Source organism: Branchiostoma belcheri, unplaced genomic scaffold, assembly GCF_001625305.1.
Source record: "Branchiostoma belcheri isolate BF01 breed outbred unplaced genomic scaffold, Haploidv18h27 scaffold98, whole genome shotgun sequence".
Lineage (NCBI taxonomy): Eukaryota > Metazoa > Chordata > Leptocardii > Amphioxiformes > Branchiostomatidae > Branchiostoma > Branchiostoma belcheri.
The window spans coordinates 1,263,058-1,287,012 of record NW_017804664.1 but is presented as its reverse complement, the minus strand read 5'-3'; the positions used below and the strand labels follow the sequence as shown (position 1 = coordinate 1,287,012).

The following is a 23,955-nucleotide window of genomic DNA, read 5'->3' as shown; positions in this document are numbered from 1 at the left end:
AATAAAAGTTCTAAACGGGAACTATGCGGCTCCAGATGTCTTACTGAGGGACGACTGCGTGTGCAAGATGTCGGTAGCTTGAGGAATGAATCCCCTCTACTATAGACCTTTCCTGCCAATATTTCGTCAATTCCTCAACTACGTTCTCAAACCCACATCAATACGTCTTTAATACCATAACAGACTTTTGATGAAAAATATCCGAAAATCATTACTACAAAGAACCACTATCCACAGCGAAAAATGTGAATAGTATTGACAATCACGTTAGATTGACAATATCATGTCTTGGAATAAAAACATGCCCTTCTGTACTAATTGAACGATCCTGTGTTATACTAGCTGACTGCAATCCGAGAGACTGTAACAGCCGTGGTGTCTGTATCAACGGGACTTGCTCCTGTGAGGCCGGCTGGAAAGGAGAAGCTTGTGAAGAAGGTAACTTTTCTAGAAGTAACGGCGACATGGTTTCTCAAAGATCATAATAAGTACCCGGCGTAAATAATTTCGTCAGGTTGGTACACGAATGAATAGCAGCTATTTGATCACAACCATTTATTTTTTTGTTAACAGAAATAACTGCTTCTGTTCACATTGTTAACGGTAAAAAAAAACTAGCTTAAGTGCATAAAGTAACAGTGCACAGCAAACCAGTCAGAATTGCTCTGATGAAGATGACAGACGGTCATCGAAACGTCGGCTCGCAAAAATAAATGTTTGTGCTCAAAGAACTTTGCTATTCATCATAATAAGTACTTCTATCCAACTCCATTACTAAGAAAGTGAGAATTAATCACTCACTGGGCAACCAAATTCACAATAACCTACCTTAAAAGCTCATTCGTACAAGGGTTGGTAGGGTACAATGTAAAGCGTTTTCAACAATGCTTCGTCAACAAAGCCACAGCGTACGGACTGGAATACATTTCAGGCACTTATAGTTCACCGTATACTATACACCGTGACATGCACCCTATCTACAAAATGTGACCTTACGAAAGTTCTGGTTTATGCTATCTTTACTTTAATGTTTATGCTTTATATCTATTGTGCCTAGGGGCCTGCATTCCGCCTGACTGCAATGAAAATGGCGCCTGCACAGAAGGAACCTGTCGGTGTTTTCATGGTTGGCAGGGCGCCGCTTGTGATACACGTATGTGGTACTACTTCGAAAGGACACATATTGTATATGTGTCCAACATATTTTACCATAGTGAAGTAGTTCCTTATCGTTATTATCTTAGCTGTAACACAATGCTTTCATAAAGACAGATACTAAGTGTGTCTTGTGTTAAAAAAAATGTTGATTCTATCAACTTAGTTTCCATCCCATACATAGTTTCCTGTTATAGCATGAAGCTTTTTGTGTGTGTTGTGTCATTTTGATTCAACGAGGCAATACATTGGCCACCCAGACAGCATGGATGATATCGGATGCTGAAAGATACACACACAGACAAGGGCTCACCCCTTGCTCTGTGGTGGTAACAAGAGTTTGTTGTGGGCGAGTATGTATTGATTTAAATTATGTTCTCATGCCTTTGTTCCACTAAGTATTGAGTGAGATCTCTTCTTTAGTAGTCATTATTTAATCATTTAATTAAAAGGAGCCATATTTTGTCGAGTGTATATTGATTTATTTGTTATTCATATTTTTTTGTTCTTATTTATGTCAGTTCAAATATTTGTTTACTGTTTGGGTACTTCAATTTTGTATTGATTGGAAAGTCATCAATCATTACTTTCATTTCATATATATCATTTCTATTATTTGACCTCTGATCTCCAATTTACTTTTCTTTTCTCTATGATTGATTCTGTTTCAAGTTTGTTATAATTTCAGTATGATTTGTATGTTTTATTTATTATAATTGCTAAAAGAATTTATTGTTATTATTATTGTTATTTCATTTTATGTTGCTGGACTCCAGGAAGAATAGTATGGAGTTAACTTCCATACTAATGGAGATCGTAATAAACAAACAAACAAACAAACAAACACAAATTAATAATACACAATATAACTTACTAATAGTCTAACAAGCTTTATTTTTGCATGTCAACAGAGTATCGCCGCTGTCCTTCTGACTGTTCAGGCAGTGGTGTTTGTAACAATGTGACCGGCATCTGTACCTGTGAGCGACTGAGCACAGGACTGGACTGTTCTGAAAGTAAGGCTAAAATTGTCATTATATTTTGAGCATACTGGTGTGGAGTTGTAAATAGACTTAAATATACATAGCTGATAGAGGCCACTTTGTAATGCTGTTAGCTTCTGAAAAAAAGGAAGAAAATATAGCGAAACAGAAATCATTCTGTTAACATAAATATGTTTTTGGCCTTTATATTTTTTCTATCAATTGGTGAAGACATTACCCCACGGCGTTTCTTCAGCGGAAACTGACGTCAACATCAGCATTTAGAAAGAAAAACGGACTGTAGACTAGTGGAGAGGACTGAATTTGGAAAATGAACTATATGTGCCTATAATGTGACTGTGTTGTATATGTACATGTTTGTAACGTTTCTGTATATTGTTGGGTTCAATTTGTATTTTTTATGAAATTTTATGTTTTAATGTGTGCCCAGGGATACCTGAAAAGCAGATCAATGGATCTGAGGTATTCCCTGGTGAAATAAATAAACTTGAAACTTGACGGAGTTAAGCATAATCGTTGCACAGTGACTTGTGCCCTGTATTTACATTCCGTGATGTGCAGTCTCGGCTGGCTTTGAAATGTAAACAGAACGATTCTGGTCAAAGTTCAAAATACCATTTATAATCGCGACCTTACTTGCACGGCTCCTTGACTTATCAGTGTTTTGATCTGTCAAACCTGCTCTCTTGAAGGACACTATACAAAAGCAGCGGTTTGTGATAAACTCTCGCCACAGGGTTTGTGTGGACAGAACAATGGGCGCCCCTGTGGCAAAATATCTGGCATTATTGTCGAATGAACTAACTTCTCATTTGTGTTCAACTTGCTAAACGTTTAGAGTTGAAAACATTTTCATAAATAAACTGTTCATTTCATCTCAGACGAAGGCATCTTGTAGCAACATGTACATATGCAACGTATGATTACGGAAATTGAGCCTTATTTCTAGCCAAAGGCGTAAGGGTTCAACCATTCAAGAAGAGAATAAAATGTTTTATCTAGTCATACCTTTAGTGTATCTGTGGGTTTACTGATGTAGCATTAGTAGATCTCTTCAAATTCTTCTTATTTCTGTCATAGTTGAGTTTTTGCTTGACATTAGTCTTGATTACTTTGCTCTTTGTTTTTAAAGGGTAAGATCAGTGCGACTTAAAAAAAAAACTGGAGTAACAAAGTGTATAACAAATGAATTTTAAGCTTTATATTCTTTCTCCCTATATTGTCAGAGCTGTGTGCAGACTGCTCACTAGAACATGGAAGTTGTGAGGATGGAGACTGTGTCTGTGATGAGGGCTGGGGAGGACCTTCATGTAGACAATGTGAGCTGACTACTTAGATGTTATCTACTCTATTCAAGCCCCATGCTGTTTGGTTACCTGATCTGCCCACAGAAAGTCCTCGCACAATTCATAATGTTGCATGGACCTTTGCCAGTACATGCTACATGTATAGGGTTTAAGCAATCACACTCGAAATATTAAATGACGTTAGGGACAAATATTTCAATGTGGACGAGTGCCAGAACGAAGCAATAAAATGAGTAGACAGTAGCAAACATATAAGAGATGCACCATGGATGACGGCCAATATTTTATTGAGTCACACTGGAATAATTTAATGTTATTCTATTTCTATGTCAGGGCTCTCATACTCGCTCTACATTCCTTACCCTATGCGAACCTGTGTACCAGAGGAAAATGCCAAGCACTATTAATGGTTTACATTGAAATAGAGACCAAAAGTCTAGTGCAGTGTACAATTATTCTGTTACATTTGTTAATGTATGGAACGGTTATTTTCAGTACTCTGCAATGAAGTATGTGGAATCCGTGGAACCTGTGTCAATGGAACCTGCCATTGTAACCGGGGTTGGAAGGGACCAGAGTGTTCTCAAGGTAAATACTGAAATCTTTATTATTGTTATAATTTTTTTACTATGTATTATTTTTGTCTTTATGACCTAAACATGTTTCCTAATATTTGTGACCAACATAACTAAAGAAGGGTATTTCTTTAAAAACGAAGGTCAAAGTAAATTTGGGACCTTCTTGTGGCTTTAAAAGGTACTGCAGCGTAATTTTCTTTCTATTCTTTTATTTTTTTTAAAGCGAAAGAAAACTTTAGACATACTATGGTACAAACTTTGTCCCAATGTCACGTTGTTTAATATACGTGTACACACAATTATATGAACGTTGTGTTAGTGATGGACTAATTTGCATAATAAATAATGGATTTCTTCATTAGTGTTTCTAAATATATTTTATAAATACATGTAACATATTCAATCTATAAGGTTGGAACGGGGGAGGTACGGATATTTTATATTCAGTGATGCAATTTTTAAATACTTTTCAGATGCCTGTAATGAAACATGCAGCGACAATGGAGAATGTGTTCGAACAAACGGAGAATGGGGATGTTCATGTGACAGAGGGTTCGTAGGAACATACTGTGGAACAGGTTTGTCAATGTACAATCACAGGAAAAATACACCAACTGAAGCTTAAGCTTGTAGGGTTTTTCAAATTATCTCAGCATTTCTAGCATTCTTTTGCTTAATATTCTCATAAGTTTTCAAGTCTTTTCTTGAATTTGTGTTTACTACGGTTTTTATACTTTGTAAAAAAGAAAATGTTTAACCTGTGTCCTAAGAATCACACTAAATGTTGCTGTAAAATTAAATGTAAGTTGGTCAGTTTGGTAGTTTGTTAAATTATACGGTAATGGTAGCATGTTATTATGATTATTTAGCTAACGCCCCTTCATGTGTGATACTAGACATTTTAACATAAATATTTTCATACAGTTTCTGAGACGAACTGTGCCGACAATTTGGATGATGATGGTGGTGAGTATAGAATCACACCGCATGCCCTGTTTCCATGTATTTATAAAATAACGCTTTATGTAAAAATAATTAATAATTATAGAAAGCCCTTGTAGCAAAATCATTAACAACCCAGGCAATGATTCGTTAAGGGCAAACGAATGCGTAAAATGTTGCCGTAAAATACAACTTATTGCATTGGAAAGCATTCAGTACCAAGGATAGCACCGGTACAATAATTTTATCACATTTCCAAGGGAAACTAGTAACATAGCAATCGGAAATGCCGACCACAACACTCTTATTCTGTTGACGGGACAGTGAAATACCCTGATGTAGATGGCTTCTTCAATTTCTCATGCAAATACATCCGGCTTCTTGTAGAATATATTAAATTTGTATACTGTGACGGAATGTCAAGATGACTGTATACCTAAGGTATAGAAACAAGTACACTTCCAAAGCTGTTGAACTAGGGCGTTTGTAGTCTGTTAACCTAGCCTTGAGTGACCTTTGGTGTCTCAAATGTACGTTTTGTTTTGCATGGGTACTTGGTGTTCTAACCCTGGCACTACAAGTATCTGTAGGTTGTAAATGCATGTTGAAAAAAGTCATTCTTGTTCCTGTAGACCTGCTGGTTGATTGTGATGATCCAGACTGTTGTAATGACATGTCGTGCGTGGACGATCCTGCGTGCTTGTCTGCACCACCACTTGAGCAACTAGCAGCTGCTGATACCAACATTACACAAGCAGCAGGGAGAAGCTTTTATGATCAGGTTCTATTTCAAAAATAATACTATTTATTATAGATAATAACGAATAATATCAAAGTTCCTTTAGTTTTGATGTTATTAAGTACATATTAGCATTCTGTTTAATTCAGTTTTGGCAAGCACTTTATATCATATACGGTGATTCAACAAAAACCTATTGAAATGATTTCTAACATTTTTTTAAATCTTATTTTCCGTTGATAGTAAGTCTACAACCCCTATAAACAGTTTACGCAGTGTCTTGTATCCAAAACACTAACTAACATTTTTTTTTCATCTTTGACAGGTTAAGTTCCTGTTCCAGAATGGAAGTGTACAGAAAGATGTTAGTCCGGACGCAGTGGACAATGAGTAAGAATATTTCTGCAGTACACTTGGAGTACAACAAATTTATAAATGCCCCGTTTCAGACCATAACTTCGTTAACCTACTAATTTTATAAGCTGCTCCAGCAAAAACAGAGCACCTCAAGACTCCATTTCTATCTGTTAGAGAATCCATATTTGTTTTGACGATGATCTGTAAATATTCCTATGTGAAACCAAACCATAATGTCTAAATTAAAAAAAAACGGATAAATATACACTTAAATTATAATTAACAGCTCATTTTTCATAAAAAGATTTTTCAGACCTTTCAACAAAACGTTAACAGGTAAAAAAACACTGATTGTTTAAATGTAAAAGTCTGTATCTGAATGTAAAAAAAAAAACATTGTTTTCCTTATCCACAGGAGAGTTGCAGTTCTCCGTGGGCACGTGACAACACGAGATGGCAGTGCACTCCCGGGTGTAACAGTGTCTCTTCTTGATACTCCAGCGTTGGGCCACACACTAACAAGTACTGATGGCGGGTAAGCAAAACTAAATAATAAAATCCTACAGGCGTATATACATGTGATACCTATTTCAACAAACATATGTGCTACATACAGATCTTTTTACAATTCTGTCTTTTTCTAGACGACATATCCCCAAATCTTCTATTAGACTCAGATAACCTTATTGGACTGACGTAGTTAGAAAAAAATATATAGATGTGCTAGAGGCGCGTAAACTGTAATTTTAATATAGGTTATCACTTTTTTTCAGCCCCTTTGTACAAAGATATTAAGTAAGGGTCATTGCCATGTACTGCATTGATGGCGTAAGGATCATCGCTTACTTATTTCTGTGCCTACATTGAATATATGGTTGTTCTTTTTAAACACTAATTGTCTAAACATCTAATCTTTTCAGATATGAATTTGTTCTCAATGGTGGGAACGTGGACACTTTGGTTTTTCGACGGCGGAACATGATCGGGACACAGCGCACCGTTCGACCGAGAATCCAATCATACAACCAGGTTGACCCGGTGGCCATGATTCCTGTGGACACTAAGGTAAGAATTCGATTTTTTTTTCTTTGATACTAAGTAATTTATACTGGTGCTGGCATATATGTAGGTAGGGAAGACAGCCATGGACCATTCACATTGATTCAGTCTGTGATACAATTATGACTAATAAGATCATAGATTCTTAATCGTGATTTTTTTTGCGAGAGAATTGATGGAAGCATATATCAGGGCATACCAAGTTTCTCTCAACCGGGACGGGGGGCGGTACCGACTTCCGGCGAACTTTAACCCAGTGCTGACGTCACACTTTGGGAAAATCACGTGTCTACAGCACTCTGGTCAGAAAGTCAGTGATTTGGTCAAAACTTACGTTGCAATCAATTTTCTTGAGTTGGATTAGGAACAGTTTAAAGACCGTAGATTATTGGACTCCTTTCTAAAGGTGACAGAAGTGGATCTACAGTCATCTGACATCCAAGTCGTCGAAGGCACGGTGGTAGAAGACGAAGCTGGCAGCCGAAAACCCGTTCTGATGTTTGAACCAGGAACGGGTGTCACAATAACTGCCAAAAATGGAACACAAAATAAGGGAGGTTCAGCAAAATTAATTGACAACTCTCACAAATATAATTGGTACAAGTGCTACCACATAGATACGCTATAAAATTATTATTTTCATGATTGGAAGCAATATAATTTGTTATCTAGAACGTCTTGATCTCATACATAACAGAAATTATTGGACTAGCTAACTATATCACGGTCGTATCAACTAGTATACATCGATTGGGTGAATCGTTAATTTAGGCTTGTCTTTTTGCCTGCCTGTCAAAATGTATCTGGTAATGCCATTGCTGATATACACAATAAAGATTTGCCGTGCATTCCCAGTGATGCTTTTCTAATATGCGGAGTTATAATGGAGGCAAAGCAGCATGTGGTTAAGTTTTGTTATGTACAATCTCTGATCTGTTTCTGTCTGGTTTCTATCTGTTACGCAGACTATACAGAGGCCACGTGTGCGAGTTACAGAGTACACCGTGGGAGACAGTGGTGAAGAGGCAATGCCTGCCCAGCTCCCAGCATTTACCGGCTACACATATGCTGTAGAAATGAGGTAGCAACATATGTATTGTCTTAGTTCTACAAATCTTCGATATCCTAAATGTCCCCGCCAAAAAAGCCTACTCATAAGAATTTTACTGTTACTGTTTAAATAAAATAATCGGCTGTTATTATCAGCTTGACCGAATTTACATTTTACGGTATAATATATTAATGATGTGAGGACATTACCCTAACACTGTAAACTTTTCATACATGTACCGAATTAGTGATGTCGATCATGTTGCATTTTTAGCCTAGATGAAGCATCCGTCAACGGTTCTACAGATGTAAACTTTAACCAGAGTCTGCCATTTTACGTCAACAACTTTCTTGGATTTCCTGTTGGTTCGGCAGTTCCTACAGGTTAGACTTGTTCTTCCATATTTATTTGGTCTGGACTCGATGCGCATACGGCCTTTACGTTAGTTAGTAGAATATTCTTCAATCAGTGACTCTTTTTGACAGGTAGAAACACGTACTTCCAAATTTTCGATGTCCACTGTACATCTTGCTCACGGAGTGACCTAGTGTCACGAGAACACGAGACTAGGTCGAGACTTGTGTGGATCTTCTGACCTCTCCCGCCTCCTTGCGGAGTAGGGGTAGGTAGGACTTGGGCAGCTCCCAACCTTAATTGCGATTCATCCCAGCACGTTCCAACTAGATATGGACCGCTTCCTTAATTTTTCTATGTGCCTTCCGGGATTCCTGGTTGATGATCTTTTAAAACGATTAAATTTGGAGGAACGTGTTTCTACCTGTCAAAAACAGTCAGTGATTGCGGAATACTTTACTAACTGATAATTCTACGTGACTGATGAACCTCCTTTACGTTGTTTTGCAACGAGCTAGCAGCATTTCTCTGAATTTATTTATTTATTTATTTATTCTTTGAATGCTTTGATCTTTCCTATAGTAACAGCAATGAAACTTGTAGCGCTATATGGCATGCAATGGAACAAAATAATATAACACGACATTTGCAGTTTTCTGTCACAAAATACTTTGTTCCTTGGTTGACATGCCTGTCTTTACAACTTTAAAAATAGGTTCATTTCTGTAACTAGTAAGTTACTGAAACACAATTAATTGCAGTAGCTACATGTAGATATATGCCTTAGCTAAACTATTGATCAGTAACTACACAGTTTTGTTTGGATTTTAGGTTACTACGACCGCAGTGGAGGACGCTGGATAGCATCAGAAAACGGTCGAGTTATTCAACTTCTAGATTCTTCTGATCCGAGAAAGGCGAGTCTAGATGTCCACGGGAATGGGCAGGCAGCAAACGAAACCGAAAGACATGAACTAGGTGAGATTTACTGTAGTAAAAATCGTTTCTAGGTCTTTTTTGACTAAGAAACTAGCAACTACGCAACAGCTCGCCGTTAACTTTGTTGAATGACACATTTGACCGAATCAGAATACTGACTATTAATTTTCTTGTAGTAAATATACATTGCAATGTTTTTAGAAGTTTTAAGAAAATATACAATAACAATATTTCGTGTATTAATAAATTACTAGGTTGAGTTTTTTTTTTTTTTCTTAAATGCTTTATACCTGGCCTGTGCATGTAGACAGGTAGGTAGGCTTTATATGTCAGCTAGGAGTGTAGCCCATTATGCTAGCTTTAGCAGCCAACGTCTAAAAATGCGTTAGATAAACATTGGAAAATTCCATTTGGACACGCCTCTTTGCTAAAAAATATGTTTCGCTTTCATCTACTGGCAGGTTTACATCGCAAGACATGACATAATATTGTAAATCACATTTACTCTCTGAAAACTCAGGCATTACTGACAATGAGCTTGAGAGACTGGCCATGTTGTACAACCCCGGTGACACTCTATGGAGGGTCCGGATACCTCACTTTACACCATGGGACTGCAACTGGCCGTACGGGCCTCCAGATGATGGTTTTGGCCCAGGAGACCGCCCCCCTCCCTCTTCACCACCAAACCCATGTCCAGGTACCGGAGGAGGGGGGAGTTCAACAAGAGGTCGGAACCGGAAAAAGAGAGCATCTGGGGACGACAATAACAGAAGTAATTTCCTCCTAAATTCTGACTATTGGCAGCAGTTCTTCCCATATATACCCGCTGGAATCGACCCTGGGGAGCATGGCCCCTACCCTGCTGTAACTGCCAACATTTACAGTGAAGAGGAAGACTTGGAAGGAGCTACCATATACGATGGGGAACAAAGGAGAGAGAGGCTCACATCGGTATGAACATTTATGATATAGAAGATATTCAACTACTTGATATGCTTATTTATTGATCGTACCTTGTTAATCTAACCTCATCACCATGATATCATTATTGTATTCGATACCCCGAACCCCTTGACAATGATAATGTTAACAACCTATTTTAAGTATTGCCTAGCGATCGACTTTTAGGTACATAGGATTCTGTCAACTAGCTTGGGTACGGCTGTTATTGAAAAAAGTCGGCTGTCAGAAATAGGCCAATGTGTTGCTAAACAACTCATTCTTTAACAAAGACTTGAGTTTTACAGTCAAACATTTGGGAAATTCAAATTGCATATGCTGCCAATTGCAGTTCAATTTTCTTTCATAATTAATGACCTCTACCAACATAGATGAACTTCCAGTGCCATCATGCTTGTAGGATTGCTCATCATCATCAGGATAGTTACTAGACTTCATTGATCAAATGAGTCCATAAAATATATTCTATTCGAATGACTTTATCAACATCAACTCACATAATGTAGTAAAAAATATGTTTCTATTACTGTGTTAAATATGCATTATGTTGATTATCATGCATATGTTTCTCTTTATATCATCATTCCATCTGTATTAAGTTAATCTAAGTGTTGTTAAAATTCATATGTTATTTTCCTCCTGTGTTAGTATAGCTTTAGTTTCCTGGTATTATTTTGTTTCTTTCTTTTGTTTGTTTATTCTGTTGTACAGTTGTAGTTGGATCCGTGGTATATGTGTTATCTTTTGCGTTATTGTTGGTTTATTTGTTATTTTGTAATTGAATAATAATAAAAAATATATGTTTTTTTTTTTAAATCAGAGACCAGGTGAGGCCTCTGTTCCAATACCAGGGACGGATTTCCAGCTGATGTACAGTCACACACGGCATAGTGGTTTTAAACAGGTGACAAGGATCCCTCTTATTGGGGATGAAGTACCGCCTAGCCTGAAAGCCATCAGACTTGAGATCACGGTGAGTGGAAATGTTAAATTTACGTCCTACGAAGCTCTATTTTTTATAGATTTTAAATGAATACTAATAGTTAAGAATGTGGCGATTCTTACGTGTTTGTAGTTACGCAATGAACGCTTCAATTTTTTTAAATGTCTTACGCAATATTCTTTGATTAATAGAAGTTCGATCTGTTTTTATCTCACATCTGTACAATGTACTATTTGTAAATTATTTTTTTTAACTTTTATTCCATGCATTCGAGAAAAGTCGCATTATTTAATATTATTTATATTTTTATGTTTAGGTTGCTGGCAAAACGACTACGAAGTCCCTCCCTCCAGAGCCCAATCTCTACGAAGATTTCATCTGGGACGGGCTTGATGCGTATGGTAGAGAGGTGAAAGGCAGAGTCAACATGAAAGGTGATAGAATCAGAATATAACAGTCCACCACAGTCGTTATCACAATACATGCTAACCTAGCTACCAAGCGTTGTAACCAAGCGGTTATGGTTCTGAAGATAGAAAGTCAACTCAACGCCACATTAGCAAAACCGGCATTAAAGAAGCCTTTATTGCCGGTTTGATCGCATTGAAGTGTTATAACCTCGGCCGTTACTGATGCTTGGCAGAATTTCAATTTCCATTTGTTGATTGTGTCGTTCTTAGGGTAGCCAGCGTAATCATTATTGTTAAAATTAAAACAGATAGTAGGTTGCATTGCAAATGTGGAGAACAAGGCAACCTCGTATAGAACAATCTATTCCTCTGGCAGCACGTACTAATATTGCAATGTAGCGACACATTCAAACACAGAGACGAGCAGTTTTATTTAGGGTGACAATATGGCCTAGTTTGTAATAGCCCCCGTCTCGGTTAAATGAAGGGTGTACATAACTTCCTTAGTTACCTCCCCTTACGAAGAAAAAATCTAGTCAAAATCTTGAGCAAAAAGGTTCCTCAGCTGACTATGTTAAGAAGTTAGGTTGTTAAGCTCATTTTTTTTTCTTCACAGTGAGGTTGGGATACGAATACGGACTGGTCTACTACTCAGTCCCGTCGGAATTCACTCAGAGCTTCAACCGCTTCAGCTCAGCTGATCAGACCAGCCGCGTGTCAAGAGCAGGGAGAACAGTGTCGTACTGGACGGAGAGAGATATCCCCCTCACGCGCAGCATTCAGGCATCTGATTTGGCGGGCTGGTCACTGGACATACATCATACATATGACGGACAAAACGGTAAGTGGCCTCACAGACGTTCATCTTAAATATAGCAACATGCTTAAATGTTGTTTTAGTTTTGGCAGCAAAGTTGCATGAAAGTAGTTTTTACTTCAAAGATTAGAAAGGCACTTTCATCGCAGACCAATATCTCCATGTTTGTTAATGTATCATAATGCTTACTCCGTGTATGGTTACGACTGTGGCATTAGGAATGAGCACATATGCCAAATGCAGCTAGAAGTAGGATTTCTTTTCACATAAAAGCATTGCGAGTTTGCGTAACGAAAAGCCTAAATCAACCTTCTCTCTTCCGTAACAGGTATCCTGCATTTGGGAACTGGCGGGTCCATTTCTGTGGTTGACCAGACAAAGGTTCTGGAGACAGCAGTCGGGAGTGACACAAGAGCTCCTATCGACTGTTTGGTGAGATATTTCTGTTTCCCATTCCATGTTACCCACACTACCAGAAAAAATAACTTTTTGACAAAAGTAATTTAGCTATTGAGGTTAAAAAATGATCTATAGTTATTTTATAATGAAAGTTCATTTGTGTTGGTAGTTACATGTTAAAACTTTCGATCCAACCCAAAAAATTCTCTCATCTAGAGCTTCCGACCAGTCACTTTGGTCTTCCTCAGTAGACTGACCCAGTGAAGCTTGTCACGTGGCTTCTTTGAAGTGTGAGGTCAACACTGGGTCAAAGGTATCTGGTAGACTCACTAAGTCAGTCTACTTAGGAAGACCAGAGTTACTGGTAGAAAGATCTAGATGAGAGAATTCTTTATTGGTTTGAAAGTTTTAACTCTAAACTTCTATATTTACTTGATTGAATCTAGTCGTGTGGAGAAGGAGATGGTGAGGAAACTCAGCTTCGCTCGCCAGTGGCGCTCACAACAGGTCCTGATGGAAGTGTGTTCATCGGAGATTACAACTTCATCCGAAGACTCTGGCCAAACGGTACTGTAACAACTGTGACGAGATTACGGTACGTCATCTTACTGATCAGTTAATGATAATAAAATCTATGGTAAATTCCTGCCTGAAGGTTAATAACAAGGATGGAAGAACATTGAAACAGGGTAAAACAATGTTAAAAATGTTCCTAAAACAAGGTACTCGTCTAGAAATATGCCTGAAGGGTATGGATTTCTTTTGTAAACCATCGAAGACGTGTCCCACTTTTTGAAAACTTGTGGGTTTGGGGGTAGTTAAAAGACGTACAAATAGTGGAATAGAGAAGTCAGGTTCATTTTATACGTTTGGATGACGAGTAATTTCGAGATTTGTTATGAAACGAACAGTTTACGATTTCGTCTTCCACAGCTTTTTCACTACAATTCTTCCAATTATTTCACAAGCAGGTAATCTTCATTTTCCTTCCCAATCATATAACCCTTTATGTTACAGGCATAAGTTGGAACGGTGTTAAAATTGAAGAGTGTTTTTTTTTTCATCATAAGCTTTTTACACACTTAAGTTTGCTTTCCAGTATTAAAAAAAAATATTATAACGATCATATATTTGGTTGTTTTCAGAACAAGCCGCCCGCAGTATGTCTACTACCTTGCTTCCAGTCTCAAAGATAACGTCATCTTTGTGTCCGACCCGGACGCAAGACAGGTTTTTAAGGTTGCAACTGATGAAGAGCGACCGTCCCTGTCTGTGGTTGCCGGAACAGGAGAGAAGTGTCCACCTTGGGAAGACAGCTGTGGAGATGGGGGACTAGCTATGCAAGCAACGTTCAATACACTTAAAGGTAAAAGATAAAATCGTTTAATGAAGATAATGTATATCCATTCAAAGAAACTCTTGGTTGAAATATGTTTTCTCCAAGTTTATCTAATTTAAGTTTTCGAAAATGAGATATTACTCTGTGGGAAAATTTTATTTAAAGTAAAATTGGACTATTTTAATATAGATTTTTACGTGTAGCTTTACGAATTCCATATCAAAAATAGTCTTTATAATCTTTTGTGTGTGGCTTTGCTATATAACACAATCTAATATTACCTTTTTTAATGCAACATGTTGAATGAAATAGATATTTTAATGTTTTGGGGGTATTGGAGTTTAAAATATAATATAATACAAAACTATATTTCAGGAATCGCAGTTGGTGAGGAAGACACCATATTCATTGTGGACAATCGTCGGATTCGACAAATCGGACCGGACGGGTACATCGAACCGTACATAGGAACAAACGATCTGACGAAATTTTCTCATTCAAGCGGTTCTGAACTCAGAAATACTCTGATTGACCAGACGTCCCTAACATGGCCTACTCACATCGCAGTCACAAGGGGCGGGGACGAACTCTACATTGTAGACCAAGATGTGGTCATTCGGCTGACAAGAGATGGACGGACCAAAGTTATTGTCGGTCAACAGGCTTTCCGGCCACCAGGAGCTGGACTAAATGTAGAAGACACCAATACAAAGGCCTTGAACAGCAAGTTAGTCAATCCACAGGTAAAGTTAAACCGTAAATATTTCACGCCTACCAAACTAATGCATAACTTACTCTATTGCTACTTGCCTTAAAGCTTCTAGCGTTTAAGGTACATGGATTTGCAGTTCAAATCGCACGTTACCTCTGTCGTGTTGGTTGGTACTTTGGATGGTGAGATTGTGGATACGAATGGCAATAACAGTCCGAAAATACGTTGCTTATGCTGAGGTCACATTTCCAAACGGGGGCCGGGCGGGCTGCTTCGATCAACGAAAAATCAAAAATTTACATTAAATATTAAACGCAAAGAGTTACAAATATTAATTTTGTCGCCTTTTTTGTACTAAATTGTCTTTTATATCATACTTTTCGTTTCATAAGACTGCCCGGCCGGGCCTCGTTTTGGAAATGTGACCCCAGCATTAACAGTGCAATAAACATTTTCATATTTCATGTTTTCCTTTCTGTACTTAGTATAAAATGGAGATTGACTTGGATGTTATATAATTGTTTGTTCACAGGGAATCGCCATCTCTCAGGACGGGAACATCTTCATCGCGGAGACAGATTTCGATTCCCTCCATCGTGTGCGCCTACTCGACCCTGACGGAGGGATACGGCTCATAGCCGGGCGACAGTCAGACTGTGACTGCCGGCAGAGTTCGTGCGACTGTTTTAAACAAGATGGCAAACTAGCGGTTCAGAGTAAGCTGCATACACCGACTGCGCTGGCGGTTACACCTGACGGGACCTTGTACATTGCTGATCAAGGTACATCTATTATGTTTGCTGCATATGCTTAAATGTGTCCATAAGATGTAATGGTGTGACAATTATATTTTAATGCAATGGCCGCAGTAACCTTTTAAGCAGGGTATGTCCCAGTAACTAGTTTCTATGCCAATCAACTGCCACGCCAATCATCAGTTGTCCTATCGTTAGTTTTGGGTGAAACTAAAATGTAGAGCATGAACGATTGGAATAAGACAAATACCATAAATTCTGGTGATAAAAATACATGTTATAATTACGTGTCTACAAAAACAACTAAATAACCAAAATTTAACACAAATAAAATATTGCATTGCAGCCTCATTGATGCTGTCCGTTCCGTTTCCGTTATATTTGCAGGTAACTACAGAATTCGGAAAATGAGAGCGCACATTTCTGGAGGGTTGACAGACGGACATTTTGTCATCCCTGGAACAAACCCAAGGTAAATATAGTCTCGGGCAACACGTTGGCTTGTAACCAAGAGTTATAGTAAATGTTTTTGATGCCTAGGTCTGTATAATTTATGCGATATATTATCATACATTACAAGATTAAACGAATTCCTAAACTCGTATATTGCTTATCAGTAAATTACTTGTTAGATAATTAGTGATGACAATCAGGCTACCAGCGATTGTCAAAAGTCATTGTGGACATTTCAATTTGTGGAAATGAATTATTTGAATGAAAGGTTATTTTTGCAAACAATTCTGAACCATTTGATGCCAAAGTTCTGATCCATAAGCATGTATGATTGTTGCGTATATACTCCATGTATTGTGTTGAATTGATATCGATAATTTTTTTTATGTACTACCTTTTTTCTACTATTACAGTCAAGCGTACATCTTTGACTTCACTGGCCAACACATTCAAACTGTTGATATAACAAGAAACCAGCCTGTCTATGAGTTTGGCTACAAGGACAATCGACAGTTAACCAGCATCCTCCTCCCATCAACAAACAAGACCATGTTGATTGACCGCGACGACAACGGAACTCCACATACCATCAGAGCTCCATACAGGCAGAATCTGTATCTAGAAAAGAATAATGAGGTGAGATAACTAAATTATTATGGTAAAAAATGTAATTATATTTCTGGCTATCAATTATGTTTTTTGTGTAATATCACAATCCAAAGACAACGCATGCAATGGCGAAACAAAACAAAGAAGAAACGAATGAATAACAAAGTTCTTTGATCACTACTGGTAACAATGCCTAGTATGTATGTCACAATTGCACTACGTTCGGAAATGCATTGTTAACAGTAATAACTAGCTTAAGTGAACTGTGAACCAAATAACAGCGCACTGTGAACCATGTAATACATTAAGTGCACTATGCACCAAGTAACATCTAGCGTCTGTGCACAGTAAACCAGTCAGAATTGCCCTGATGAAGATGACAGGCGGTCATCGCAACGTCGGCTCATGGTTGTGATCAAACAACTTTGCTATTCATTTGCTTGCCATCCTAATGAAATTATTTACGAAAGAAGAAATGAATTCCACTTGGCGACTTATTCTACAAGTATCATGTCGATAGATGTTTCATGCGTTGGTACACCTTCAAGGTAAAAAGCAATACTTGATCTTAATTGACCGCGACCGCTTTTTAACGAATCATATGGAATTTGACTTACAGCTAAGAAAATTTTATTCGTCTAGGGATTGCTGAGTGCATTAGCGGACAACACCGGGCGACAAATACAACTGACGTACCAAAATGGCGGCCTGCTAACGGCTATACAGTCTCCGTCTGGATACAGGCGAATGATGGCGTACGTAACATAAATATTAAGAATATTCAAAACATTGGAAACAGGGTGAGAGACATAAATTAAGTCAAATTGGACAATAGTTAGTTTGACAGCTCAGGAAAAGAAGATCCCATACTAAAAGTATTAAAACAACAGCATTATCTAACACGCGATTATCAAAATGGTAAAAGACGATTTAAAAACAGAATCATTTAGATCTCTTTGAGTTTTATTTTAGATATACATTTAAAAATAAATTTAAGTTGTCTTTATCGTTGTGCACTAATTCTCTACATGGAAATGAGGCTTCATTTTATCAAGTTATTTCGTAATATATTAGCCATAGTTTGTATATGTACAATTTCGTTTATCAAATAGACAGCGTGTTACAATGCTAATTTGTTTATCGTGTTTCAGTTACAACCCAACAGGAAGTGTCTTACGTCAGTTTGACAACCAAGGCGTCACCAAGTTCTATGGCAAGAACTTTGGCAGACAGTCCACTGTGTTGAAAACTTCTACCAGATTGGGCGAGGAAGGTACAGTGAAGACTCTTTGAATCTATACTCTTTGTAAAAGGTTTAAGTTTAAACAGTTTCTAGTTTAAAAGGAATCGAAGATGGAATCATTTACATTCACAACTGATGAAGTACACCTCCTACTTTATCAAAAACACAACGTCAAAATGACCACGGCAGACCAGCAAGAACAATCTTTTAGAAATCTATTTCTCGTTTGGTTAGTTTGAAAAAGATTAAAACAGCTCAAGTTGAGTAAGATCAATTCAATCAGTGACTATTAAATTCTAAGGTACATACCTCTGAATTTTCGACGACTAGTCAGTTCGTCTTTGTCACGGAATAAAACAGCTCAGCTAAACATAATGATTTGGCACAATCAGTGTGTAAAGTTTTAAACAATGGAATATTTTTCAACACCAAGGACAGGCTTACAGTCTACAGCAAAATATGGTATACCACTGGTAGAGCCAGTGTTACCATTTTTATAAACAACTTTTATTATTGCAATAGAACTATTTGATCACATACAAACGTAGTAGATGATTAAGAATATTAAGATTAGTATAGACCAAACAAAAAATAGTATTATTTCAACATTCCCTTTTATATAAAGTCGGTAAATGTACACTTGCTCTCATTTCGTACATGAACATGTTGCCATATATGCATCCTGTTGTTTAGATTTGGAGGTGGACGAAAGTGTGCCAGGGATCACCCGTACCACAGTTCGTGTAGGAGGGAGGAAAATTAAAGAAACAAGGAGGAACTCTGCAGATGGAACAACCAGTACAGTTAATGCAGATAGATCAAGGGTAAGCATATCGGTATAGTGTTGTAATAGCAGTCTAAGCTAGTATGAAGCAAGTTTAAACTTCCAAGACAACAAATTGGACCCACCCAAATGTTTGACTGTACTCCAGTCTTTGTCAGGCAATGAGCAATCCACCGCTTCCGTGACGTCACACAGATAACACACGTGACTCCGTGAGCAGTGTATCATAGATTGCAGAAAGTCTGTGGCGCCCCCCGTCTCTGCTGAGGGATTGTTGTAATGCCCAGATGGCTTCTTTAATCCCTCGTGCAAAGAAGTCCGGTTCTGTGTCCAATATTCTTACTTTGTCCAGTGATTCAGAATGTCTAAGCGATTCTAAGTGTATATGTTGTAAGACCTCCGAGGTAGTCGAGCAAAATCGTTTGTGTGCTAAGAACATAGCCTTGAGAGATCTTTCAGTCTCTCCAATATTAGTTTCCTTACATGAGCCCTTGGAATTTCTGACACTTGTCCTTTGTGTCATATGATCCACTGCTCGCGGAGTCCTGTGTGTTATCTGCGTGCCGTCACGGAAGCGGTAGATTACTCATTCCTTTACAAATACTGGAGTAGTACAATCGAAAATCAACCCTGATCCCAGAATTGACCCGCTTGAGTGAAATTCTATTTGGCTATGCCGACATGCCTTTCAACCATAATCTATTATATAACCCAGTGACATACGTAGATGTATACAACGCCCGTGTTTCATTCAAAATATACCTTGAAAAAATTGTCCATAGAATATGAGAAAAGTTAAACGAAGGTGGAGACTTTGTAATAAAAACGGTAACGTGAATATTTTGTGCCTTCTAAACCATAGGTAGTGGTGGAGATGGCACCACACCCTGTATGGGGAAACCAAGTGTCGCTGGTGTCTAGCAACAATATAGTTCTACCGACCGGGGAGTTATTAACTACACAGTACGAATATTCTGCTATACTGGAAGTTGATAACAACCCTCTTACTATGAAGATGAACAAAACAGTAACCAAGGTGAGTAGATCGAGATTATTTTCCCTTTTTCATAAAACCATATTTAAGCGTAACATGGGTTGCCCAAATATCATATACGTGTGCTTGATTTTTGATAATTCTTGGGCTGTCCTAATAGTGGTCATCTCAACCATAAAACCCGTCGAGGCAGCTGTTTAGCAGACTTATGACCTCCAGTGATTTCGACCATAGAAGAGAAACTGGACGTGACTTTGGATTATGATTATGTTTTGACATTTTGGTTTTGTAAATTTCCTCTGTTCTTTCACATATAGTTATGTTGTATTCTTAATTTTATTTTAATTTTTCAGCTATACTGATTTCAATATACATTTACAAATAATACTATGTTATGTTTCTTTTGGCCCTCTTTGAAATCAACCATTGATGTTGAAGGAGCTACCCAGGCTTTGTTTAAGATGAAATAATAAATAAAGTTGCTAATTACTAATAGTAAGCTAATGCTGTTTCAGACTCTTATCTAAGTTAGAAAATGGTTCAATTCCATTGTTTGTTCTCTATCATTTACAGGTAAACGGTAACGCAGTTTCTAGCGAGGAATACCACAGGGATAGTTTGACGAAAAGTTATTTTCGGGAGCCTTCTCGGGAATTGTAAGTATTATCTAAACTCACCCTCTCATCTGTACTGAGCGATTGTAACTCTAAATCTAATTGTAGTTTATGGTCATTCTGTTTATTTTCTATGTAGACAAAAAAAAACGTTTAGTTTACTTTAGTAACAATTATTTTATGTATGTGCCCTGCATTCAAATGTATACAATATTCCTTTTTTTCTCATGCATTTCATATTAGTATTCGTTGTCTCAAACTGATCTGAAAGAAGCCTTCTACCGTCATTCTTAAGACTGTTGAACGCAATGAAATGATACTGCTCTTAACTCTGTAAATTCCTCTCTTGTTCAATTTGTATATGAAATAGTTTAATGCAATGTTGAAATGTACAGTACTAATGTGAATGACCAAAGTTTGAATTTCACTATGCTAAATGTATGTAATATCGTGTAAATATTTTTTAATGTGTAACTCTATTACCACAGCTTGACTCCAAGATTGTGCAGTCGTTAATGTTTTTAAAACAGGATGTACATCTTTGAACGTAATTCAGCTTTATGCTACAATGTTCTTGATTTTAGCAATAAACCATTTTTTTGATTGATTGATTGATTGATTTCCTTTACAATATCTGCAGGGTTCGACGTGAAACGTGGGATGACTCGGGAAGACGTGTCCTGTTAGAGCAGCCTCATAGAGGGATGTACAATACGACTTACTTTTACAACAATAACAGCAATCTGCTGACAAGACTGGAGATTGGGGAGAAGTGGGTGGAATACGAATATGTATCCTTTTTATCATAAAATCCATGTGTTCCTTTTTGGGTCAACATAACATTTGTGTAAGAGCAACGACATTCACAGCATTAATGTTGTAATGTTGCAACTGATAGCACTGCACTGTGTCTTTGTCTATAATACTTTCATCCTGTACATTACAAGCATATTAGAGGTAGAGCTAGCGCTTAAAAGAGCATATATAAATATCATAAGCATCATTCGAACAGATGGCATAATATTATCTTTATGTTTAGCATTGTCTACACCTACCTCATTAAAATCACAATACCACTTTTTTTTCCTTTAAAACACAGTACCACAGTGATTTTAAAAGGAATAACAAATTTCAATACGTTAGTTTTGGGTAGATTTGCGTACTCTGTGTTTTTACCTTAACACAACATTCAGAACGACCTCGGGGATATCATCGAGGAGAGGACAAGCTCTGGGAAAACAGTTTTCTATGTGTGGAACCCCGAGGGAAAGGTACATCTGCATGCGTGTAGCTTCATCCCCTTGATGAAGTGTAAAGTATCGATAGCATTGTACTCCCAAACATTGCACTCTACCATTCTTGCTGCGTTTTGGAGCTGGAGAGTGGCAAAAAGAAACTGTCCAAAGTAAAAGTAGCAGACGTATTGCTAAAAGGTAAAAAAAAGTCTATCAGTGTCCCTTTTGAAAAGATGGGATCACTTGGCGACCAAACGCAATTTCTTTTATATCTTTGTTTACACACACAGACAGCATTGGAAGTATAAATTTGCAATGTGGTTTTTTGAATGTCGGATACGTATACAAAAACAAGCAAACTCTTTTTGGCATTGCAGCGCACACACATGGTGACAAATGCTGGGCGACTCTACGAATTTGGATACGGTTCCAGTGGTGGTTTAGTGAGTATCACAATGCCTAGTGGTGCAAAACATACCCTAAAAACCCGCATTCGCGCCAATGCAAAGGACATCGTGTACCTGACACCTAACTCTACACAGGGAACGGTGATGGACACCTTCAACATAGACAATAAACTTGTGCAAAGGGTGATGCCTGGAGAGGAGACCGTTTCATACTGGTACGATGCAAGCTCGCGCAAAACCAGTGAAGCATTCGATACCACATTCATATGCTTTGTGCATCAAGGTGACGACGACAATGTTGACGAGATTACACGTTATGAGAACAGAAGGGTAAAATCAACATTACTGTATGAGTACAATGCTCACCTGATGACCAGGATGCTGGTAGTTTATGAGGATGATCTTGACGCCCAGTTTTCGTTCTCATACGGAGATCGTCTTACGTTGAACAGGATAGACGAGACTGTGTATGGACGGAGAAAGGCCATCGACATAGAGTATGATGAATACAACGAGCTACGCAAGGAAGGAAGCTTTCGATATTCAAATCAAAACCCCTGGACAGAAGAAGTAACTGATGGAACATTGACATGCACATACATCCATGATGGCTATGGTCGGGCAGTTGAGCATAGGTGTAAAATTGCAAACAAAGATGTCTTTATTCTAAAATCATTATACAACAACAGGTCCCTCATAGCAGTGCAAAATGTTGATGTAGCAGGCAATGTTACTGTCCTTTCATACGAGTATGACGAAGATGAACAGTTGGTTTCAGTTAGGGAAAACGATATCCTAACGGAACTGTACAGCTATGATCTGAATGGGAATCGTGTATGGTGGCTGGATCATTTGGATACAAACCACACAGCTACATATGACGATCAGGACAGGATACAAACATACGATAGCAAGGCATATAATTTCGATGACGCAGGTTTCATAACGGACTATGACTTAGAACATTTTGAGTACGATTCTACAGGTCAGATAACGTCGGCTGAGGAAGAGGACCGCTACAAAGTTCTGTACTCTTACGATGGTTTGCACCGTCGTATCGCCGTGGTTGAATCCACATCAGGGGAGGAAGAACGTTATTTCTATGGCGATCCTTTCAATCCGTTTAGAGTCACAGCTACAGTGCAAGACGACCAAGTAACCAAGTTATACTATAACAAACAGAATCATGTCATTGCTATGGAAACAAACGATATAATGAGATACGTCATGACCGATCATCTCGGAAGTCCTATAGCAATAATAGATACAAGTGGCAACACCGTCAAACACGTCAAGCGTACGTCGTTTGGAATCGTTCTGAAAGAGTCGGGCACAGAAATACCTTTGTCTATTGGCTTTGCGGGGGGTCTTCTTGATCAGTATTCCAGACTCACACATTTTACATACCGTGACTATGACGCAGAGGTAGGACGGTGGACAGCAAGAGATCCCATACTTTTCGAAAGCTTGCAGCCAAACCTGTACCAGTACGTGTTTAACAACCCTGTGAACATGAGAGATATCCAAGGATTACAAGGGCAAGCTGATCCCTGTGCGTCATCGTCTGGCGGTCCAGGGTCTGGGTCAGGAGGCCCCGGGGATGGTTCAGGAGGCCCCGGGGATGGTTCAGGAGGCCCCGGGGATGGTTCAGGAGGCCCCGGGGATGGTTCAGGAGGACCAGGTGACGGTGACCCTGGAGGAGATGGCAAGCAACCTGGGAAACTTCCTGGCTCAGAAGGTGAATAAATAAAAAAAAATGACATTTACATTTACGTTTTGTTTTTCATTGTTTT

General features: G+C 38.2%; 1 protein-coding gene across 1 annotated transcript in view; it reads left to right on the top strand.

Annotated features, from left to right (window-relative positions):
• The window catches only part of LOC109462037, a 55,024-nt gene that overhangs the window by 6,763 nt on the left and 24,306 nt on the right, over positions 1-23,955 (top strand). Inside the window, exons 9-42 of the mRNA XM_019758533.1 lie at positions 343-438; positions 1,058-1,153; positions 2,067-2,171; positions 3,386-3,478; positions 3,962-4,054; positions 4,518-4,622; positions 4,969-5,010; positions 5,619-5,767; positions 6,051-6,115; positions 6,498-6,617; positions 7,003-7,147; positions 7,548-7,703; positions 8,107-8,222; positions 8,466-8,575; positions 9,378-9,524; positions 10,006-10,439; positions 11,269-11,421; positions 11,708-11,825; positions 12,418-12,642; positions 12,947-13,050; positions 13,464-13,612; positions 14,163-14,383; positions 14,732-15,099; positions 15,601-15,850; positions 16,211-16,295; positions 16,690-16,912; positions 17,528-17,640; positions 18,037-18,158; positions 18,822-18,952; positions 19,775-19,948; positions 20,480-20,562; positions 21,161-21,311; positions 21,714-21,791; positions 22,133-23,900. Coding sequence (XP_019614092.1) covers positions 343-438; positions 1,058-1,153; positions 2,067-2,171; positions 3,386-3,478; positions 3,962-4,054; positions 4,518-4,622; positions 4,969-5,010; positions 5,619-5,767; positions 6,051-6,115; positions 6,498-6,617; positions 7,003-7,147; positions 7,548-7,703; positions 8,107-8,222; positions 8,466-8,575; positions 9,378-9,524; positions 10,006-10,439; positions 11,269-11,421; positions 11,708-11,825; positions 12,418-12,642; positions 12,947-13,050; positions 13,464-13,612; positions 14,163-14,383; positions 14,732-15,099; positions 15,601-15,850; positions 16,211-16,295; positions 16,690-16,912; positions 17,528-17,640; positions 18,037-18,158; positions 18,822-18,952; positions 19,775-19,948; positions 20,480-20,562; positions 21,161-21,311; positions 21,714-21,791; positions 22,133-23,900 — 6,588 coding nt within the window. The remainder of the gene's footprint in view (positions 1-342; positions 439-1,057; positions 1,154-2,066; positions 2,172-3,385; positions 3,479-3,961; positions 4,055-4,517; positions 4,623-4,968; positions 5,011-5,618; positions 5,768-6,050; positions 6,116-6,497; positions 6,618-7,002; positions 7,148-7,547; positions 7,704-8,106; positions 8,223-8,465; positions 8,576-9,377; positions 9,525-10,005; positions 10,440-11,268; positions 11,422-11,707; positions 11,826-12,417; positions 12,643-12,946; positions 13,051-13,463; positions 13,613-14,162; positions 14,384-14,731; positions 15,100-15,600; positions 15,851-16,210; positions 16,296-16,689; positions 16,913-17,527; positions 17,641-18,036; positions 18,159-18,821; positions 18,953-19,774; positions 19,949-20,479; positions 20,563-21,160; positions 21,312-21,713; positions 21,792-22,132; positions 23,901-23,955) is intronic.